The sequence below is a fragment of the Durio zibethinus genome, chromosome 11 (assembly GCF_047325235.1).
Source record: "Durio zibethinus cultivar Kanyao isolate XHJ-2024 chromosome 11, ASM4732523v1, whole genome shotgun sequence".
NCBI classification, from domain to species: domain Eukaryota; kingdom Viridiplantae; phylum Streptophyta; class Magnoliopsida; order Malvales; family Malvaceae; genus Durio; species Durio zibethinus.
The window spans coordinates 19,935,370-19,942,821 of NC_143172.1; the positions used below are offsets into that span (position 1 = coordinate 19,935,370).

The window sequence follows — 7,452 nt, forward strand, 5'->3', positions numbered from 1 at the left end:
TATTTCATATATATCCTAAGATTACTAAATTAGTTTTTTTATTATTCAATGGGTCAATATATCATAATATATATGAAAATAAAAAAAAAAAGATTATAGATGATAACGAGAACTTTGATTTTTTTTTTTCAATTAACGTGTAAAATGTGCTCTATTTGGAATTTAGCCAACTTTACTATACGTAGTTATTTAAATTTCAACTAAAAATTTATAATATTGACAAACATTTGCATACTTTAGATTTTATAACCTACTTTAAATAAGAAATTTTATAATTAAGAAGATGTTTGATATATATCTATTTTATATATAAAATGTAATAATTTATTGAATTATTTCTACTTATTTTTATTTAATATTTTTTAGAAAATTAAAATATTATCTACTTTTTATTTATTTTTTATTAAAATATCTTAGTTAAGTCATTCATGCCCCACTTAACGTAAGCAATACAGTTGGAAGATTTAAAATAGTTCTTCTATATATGAATATTTTAGTGTTTGTAACACATTTGACCTATTAATGTGTTTTATACAATTAAATTAATTATAGAGGAGTTAGTGGTAAATAAATTATAACATAGTAGTAAATGTATAATATTCCCTCTATCTTATTTTTTTGTCTATTTTTTCTTTTTGGGATGTCCCAAAATTTTGTTTATTTTTTGTTTTAAACATCTAAAACTCTTACCTTTTTATATTTTAAATTATTTTTTATGATTTTTTTTTTACTTTTTAACATTAAAAATCATAAAACTTGAATTTTATAAAAAAAATAATTTTAATATTAAATACATTAAAGTCAAAACTTTTTTTTAACTTCATAAAAGTCAATACAAGACAAATAAATAAAGACAGAGAGAGTAATATAGTAGCAAATTATTAATAATTTTATTGTAAATTAGTGATAATTTAGACAACATTAGTAATAACTTTATATTTAATCAATGATAACTGTATATTAAATTATGGATAACTTAATAATAAATAAATAAATAATAATTTAGTAGTAAATAATTGATAAGATAATTGTATGCCAATGACAACGTAATAATAAATACATAATAAAATAATAGTAAATAATAAATAACTTAATAGTAAATTATTTATACATAATTGTAAATATATAATAATACAATAGTGAATTAAGGATAATTTAATAAAAAAAAAGTGATAACTTAATAGTAAAGTAATGATGACTTAGTTGTAAATTAATAATAATTTAATAGTAAATTTGATTCAGTTTAATACTTTTTCCATCCTAGTAAAATTGTCACATTTTTATTTTTGTTGGTCAATTTTTACTTTAATAACAGATTATTTTATATTTATTATTAATAAAAATATGAAAAAAATATATTTTAAAAACTTTAAATAAAATGGTTTCTAAATATATGTTTTATAAATTTTGATTTATTAAAATATTTAAAATAATAGATGTCAAAATTAGAAAATTTTAAGAAAAAAAAAAGTCAATTGTGACAATTTAACTGGGATAGATAGAGGGAATAGTAATTAATTGACAAATTTAATGGTAAATCATAAAGAACTTAATAATAAATTAATGATAATTTAGTAGTAAATAATTTAGAACTTAGTAGTAATTAATAATTAAAAATTAAAAGTAAATCAATATAACCTAATAATAATCATCGATAAATTAATAGTTAATTAGTGATAATTCTGTATAGTAAATTAGTGATAACTTAATAATATATTAATAATAATTTAATAGTAAATAATTGATAACTTAGTAGTAAATCAATAATAATATAATAGTAAATGCATAATAACTTAATAGTAAATCAATTGTAACATAATTGTAAATGCAAAATAGCATAGTAGTAAATCAATGATAACTTAATAAAAAATAAAATGATAACTTAATAGTTAATCATTGATAATATAATAGTAAATCAATGAAAATTTAGTAATAAATTACAGAAAACTTAATAGTAAATTTGTTTTAGTTTAATAGTAATTCAATTATAAACTTAGCAGTAAATCATAAATAACTTAGAAATAAATCAATGATAATTTAGTAGTTAATCACTAAAACTCAATAGTAAATCAATGATAACATGGTAGCAAATGCATAATAGTATATAGTAAATCATTGATAATTTTATAGTAAATTATTGACAATTTAGTAGTAAATCACTAATAATATTATAGTAAATTATTGATAACTTGCTGTAAATCAGTGATAATTTAGTATAAATTAATAATGATTTAGTTGTAAATTAGTTAATTATTAACAACTTCTTAATAAATCATCAATAACTTTATAGTAAGTTAGTAATAATTTTATAATAAATTATAGTAAATTAGTAATAACTTTATAATAAAATTATTTAAAACTTAATAGTAAATTATCAATAATTTAGTAATAAATCGTTTACAACTTAGTGATAAATTAATGATAATTTAGAAGTAATCAGTGATAAGATAGTAATAAGTAATTGATAACTTATTTGTTAATTAGTGATAACATTTTTCTATACTTCAAGTTACCTGTGATTGAACCTTGGCTACTAGAAAGAGCAAAGCTAGAACTTTCATCATTAGGAACTAGAATAAACCTACCATGAACTTATTCATTAAAAAAAATTAGTAAAAAAAATTCTAAATTTGAATGAAACAATGATGTTATTATATAAAAAAAATTATCTCATATATTGTAATTTATTGATAAATTAATAGTAAATCATAAATAACTTAGTAGTAATTCAATTGATAACTTAATAGTAAATAATTAATAACTTAATAGCTAATTATTAAAAAGTTAGTAATTGATCAATGGTAATTAGTAAATACATAATAATATAGCAGTAAATCATTGAATTTAGTAGTAAATCACTAATGATATACTAATAAATTATTTATAATTTAGTTGTATATCAATAATAATTTAGTAATAAATTAGTTAATCATTGATAATTTTATAGTAAATCATTTATAACTTTATAGAAAATTAGTTATAACTTTATAATAAATTATCAATAACTTAGTAATACATTATTCATAACTTAATAGTAAATTATTAATAATTTAATAATAAATTATTAATAACATAATAATAAATTAGTTATAATAATATATCAGTGTTAATTTAGTTATAATTTATTGATAACTTAATGATAAATCGGTTATAATTAAGTTGTAAATCGGTGATAACAATAAATTAATGATGATTTATAATAAATCAATTTTAGCTTAGTAGTAAAGTGTGGATAACTTAATAATAAACTATTCATATTTTAATAGTAAATTAGTGATATAATTTAGTAGTAAATCATTGATAATATATAGTAGTAAATCATTGCTAACTTTTTTTTTTTTTGTTTTGGTTGAATATTAATATGGAGCTATATTTTTTTAATATGTGTAACATATTTGATTCATTTAAAAAATTATATTTATTGCCATTTATTACTAAGGTATTGAATTACAAATATTTGTGGATATTGTACACATATATAAATGATTAAAACAATATTCATATACCAATTACTATAACAACATAATTTTATTGAAAAAAAATTAAAATTTTAAAGTGAAAATTTGGAATGACTTTATCTAAATTTGTATGTTATTGATTGTCTACTTGATAATAAATTAATAGTAACTAGAGTAATGCTATATCTTTACTAAAAATAAATTGTTGTGTTATGTGGTATCCTTTATAACACTAATAGCAACTATATAAAAAATTATTGTCTTTAAAGATATTTTTAAAAAGAAAGAAAGAAATAATGAGTCTAAACTTATTAGAAAACACCATAAAAAAATTATGTATAAATTATTTTTTCAAGTACATAATATTTTAAATTAAAATACCTGATTTAATAATATTAATAATAGTATGAATTCTATAAATTATAATTTTATAATAATATCGATTAAATGATGAATTTTTTGTATGACTTATACTAAATATATGATTAAGTATTCGTCAAACAAAGAAATTACTCTATTTTAAATAAAAAAGAGTTCAAATATTAAAAATATATTCATTATCAATTTTAAAGTCAAGATTTAAAACATAGTTTACCTTCAAAATATAATAATATCTTTAGATATTTATCTAAAATACGTCATATCTTATTAATTTTAGAATTCTTATATTTCGTTATTTAACAAACAATAACAATATTGAACCAAATTCATTGAGAAGAGTATTTCAATATTTAAAGAACAACATAAAAATACCATTTGATTATGATAAGATATATCTTTAAGTAAAGTGTGTTACTTAACTTTTATTATAACATATTTTAGTAAGTTATACATATTTGTGGCTTTTTAAGAAACCAATATTCAATATTAAAAGTAGTTTTAGTTAATATCCCTTGTAAATACATAAATAAACATTATTGATGATTACATTGAGATATTAATAATTCTGGATTGCTTCAAATCCTTTTTTTTTAGAATATGTTTATGTAATATTTTTTAATTAGTAAAATTCATGTAAGTATGCAATTTTTTACTATAAAATTAAACTACAAAATGATTTATATGACATAATTAAATACTTATCAAAATCAGAGGTAAGTAATCATGAAAAAGAAAACATTATATATTTACTTTATTTCAAGCAACAAAAACTTTATAACAAAATATTTCAAATCAAAATAAAGAATTTTAATTTTAACTAGCAAATAGATGAAAGCAAGAGTTTAAATGAATTCAACAATGATCGATTGTCTCAAAAATTTATAAAATTGAAAATAAAAATCCACTACCAAAAATGTTTTTAAAAAAAAATTGAGAAAAAGCATAAAATAGAGAATAAAAGAAAGTACAAAATCAGATTTGATTATGATAAAAGATAATCTTTCGAAAAAATTTAAAAAGAAAGGAAAATATATAAAAAAATGAATGAAGATGATAATCTAAAAACAAAAGACTTAAAAAAAAGTCAAAATAGAGAAAGATTAAATATTTATTTTTTATTGAAATTTTAATTTTAATTTTTTGTTATATTTATTTTTTTCAAACTTAAATTTATATTTTCAATTTAATTTAATATAATGATAATTATTTTAATTTAATTACTATAAGAGTAATAAAATTATAATTTGATTAACAATTACGTCCTATGCACGTAAAAGAAAACTAATATATGTATATTACAACGGAAGCCTCGAATCAGGTTTGGTTTTGAATAAAAAATAGAGAAAATGCTTATTTCCGTATGTCCATCTAGGTTAACAGTCTACCTAGCCTGTTTTTCAATTACAACTGGCTCAAGTGCTCATTGAGGATTCTTCTTCTGCAGGGGAAACGGGCTAATAAGGTTGGACCTGATAATTTAATTGATGGCCAGGATTAATAAGCGTTTACCTTCTATCAAAGTTCAAAGATTCAACTTCCATGCATAAAAATGGTGAGGCTTAGAGTTATTAATATTACCTGAACCCAAGCCTCAAATTTCCTAGAGTATAAGAATTATCATAGCTAAAGTAAAAAGGTCAGAATGAAAGCTTTGATAATGTCAGTACCAGAATGATTCTTTCCCTTCAAATCTCTTGAATGAACAATCTAAAAGCGTAAGAATGACAAAATTATAATCTATAGGAGTTTAACCAATTGTCAAGCAATCCCTCTCCTTTAAGCAGGGAATAAATTAAAATACTTGAATTGTCATGTAAGGTACTTCTTTATTCCATCAAACTATTTTGGCCCTACAGCTGCTCTTATATCTAAGTGTTTTCAGTTTGAGCTCCAACTCCAAATCATATTTTCCAATCACAGTCAGCTTCTTCCTTCCCAACCCAACCTTGATTTTTCCTTTTTTTTTTTTTTTTTTTTTACAAAATAATGCCTCTCGAAACAAGCATGCCTGACCAGTCCACTGGTGAAGGAGATAAACACAGGCACCTTGACAAAGAAATCAAAGACATGGTCTCTGCCCTAACTCACCGCATATCTGGTATTCACAAACCCGGATCAAGCCACCATGAAGATGATGATGATGAGCATGGTGTGAGAATTATCACAATTTCTGGAAACAATGCTGGAGCTACAATGCGAAGTGAGTTGGATGAGAAATCCAGTCCCCATGGAATTCCACCTGGCGAGTCTGATGCATTGAGTACCTATGTGAACAGCAATTTCCAAGCTGTGAACAATTCAATCATGCTCGGCAGCAGCTACAACACCAATGATCCAGGTGTCCATTTGGACGTCTCGGATGCTTTTGAAGATGAGGGCAAGAAGCCAGCAGATAAGCCCAGGAGGAGGGGAAAGAAAAAAGAGAAGGATTCCTCCAATAGTGAACATTCCGATTAAGTTAATGAACAAGAAATTGCAGCTAAAAATAACATGGTGCAAAAGTGCTGAAGAGAAGTCTTTGTCTAAGTCGATATACTTGCATAAAATAAATCTTTGTATTGCTTTACTATATCCAGGATCATGTTTGCACGACAGCCATAAAAAATTAAGGGAATCAAAGTATTCCTATAGCATTATTATCTTTGATATAGATATGGTTCGGTTTTTTCAGCATGATTGTTAGCCATGCTCTAGGGTGTCAAACAGACAAATTAATAATAATTAAGTGTTGAACTTTCAAGTTCATATACGCATCCTCTTGAATCTTTAATTGCAAGTAGCTGACCTATTCTGATTAATTCTCTTCCTCGGATGCTTCTTGTAATTATAATGGCCCCTGACATTGTGGACATTGTGGCCCAGAGATATCAGATACTGCATCACTATTTTCCCTGTTATATGTAAGTCATAACTTGGTTTGCAAAGTCTACCAAATCCTAATATGCAATCTGGATTTAGTTGAAATTGAACACAAAAATTTGCTATTGCATTGCTAAGTCTATACATAGAGTTAATATTTGATACACTTTCAATATATCACTCTTATACTGTCAATCAATAATAGGATGACACCTTATTTAATGAATAAAAATTAAATTTTCAAGCCTTAAAAGTAAATATTATTAATTTTTTTAAGCTTAATTAATTATTAAAATTTTACTCTCTCCTAATTTTTTTTTGGCCTCCCTTTTCAATAGTATGAAACACTCGTACCCATTTCTAATCTTGTTATTTCAACTGCTTCACTCACAGTTACAAAGGTAGAGATTATTCTTCAAAATAGAGGAGGATCATTATTATTTTTCTCATACAGATTTGCTGCTCATAGGTTAGTCATCTTTTCAGATTTTAAATTTAGATTTTTTCAAAACAGATAGGTGGGAACCGTTGGATGATAGACTTCTTCCTTAAGAGCTATTTAGACCTTGTCCCCATAAAAAGTTGTTGTTTCTATGTTTGTTTAGAGAAATTTAGTGAACTTTGTTTAATTATCACAGGTTGGAGACCACAAGTCATGTGGGGCTTATTTACATAGATGGCTGTGACTCATGAATTATTTCCTCATCAGGTGAAGGCCTCCATAGAAATTGATCATGAAGGAGTTAGGGACACA

The 7,452-nt window shown here is 22.7% G+C and overlaps 1 protein-coding gene across 1 annotated transcript; it reads left to right on the forward strand.

Moving 5' to 3' along the window:
* The first annotated feature begins 5,728 nt into the window (after positions 1-5,728).
* Positions 5,729-6,634, forward strand: LOC111291273 (uncharacterized). Its single transcript, XM_022882917.2, has one exon. It carries the CDS (start codon positions 5,826-5,828, stop codon positions 6,294-6,296), a length of 471 nt encoding a protein of 156 aa, XP_022738652.1. The 5' UTR covers positions 5,729-5,825; the 3' UTR covers positions 6,297-6,634.
* The last annotated feature ends 818 nt before the right edge of the window (positions 6,635-7,452 follow it).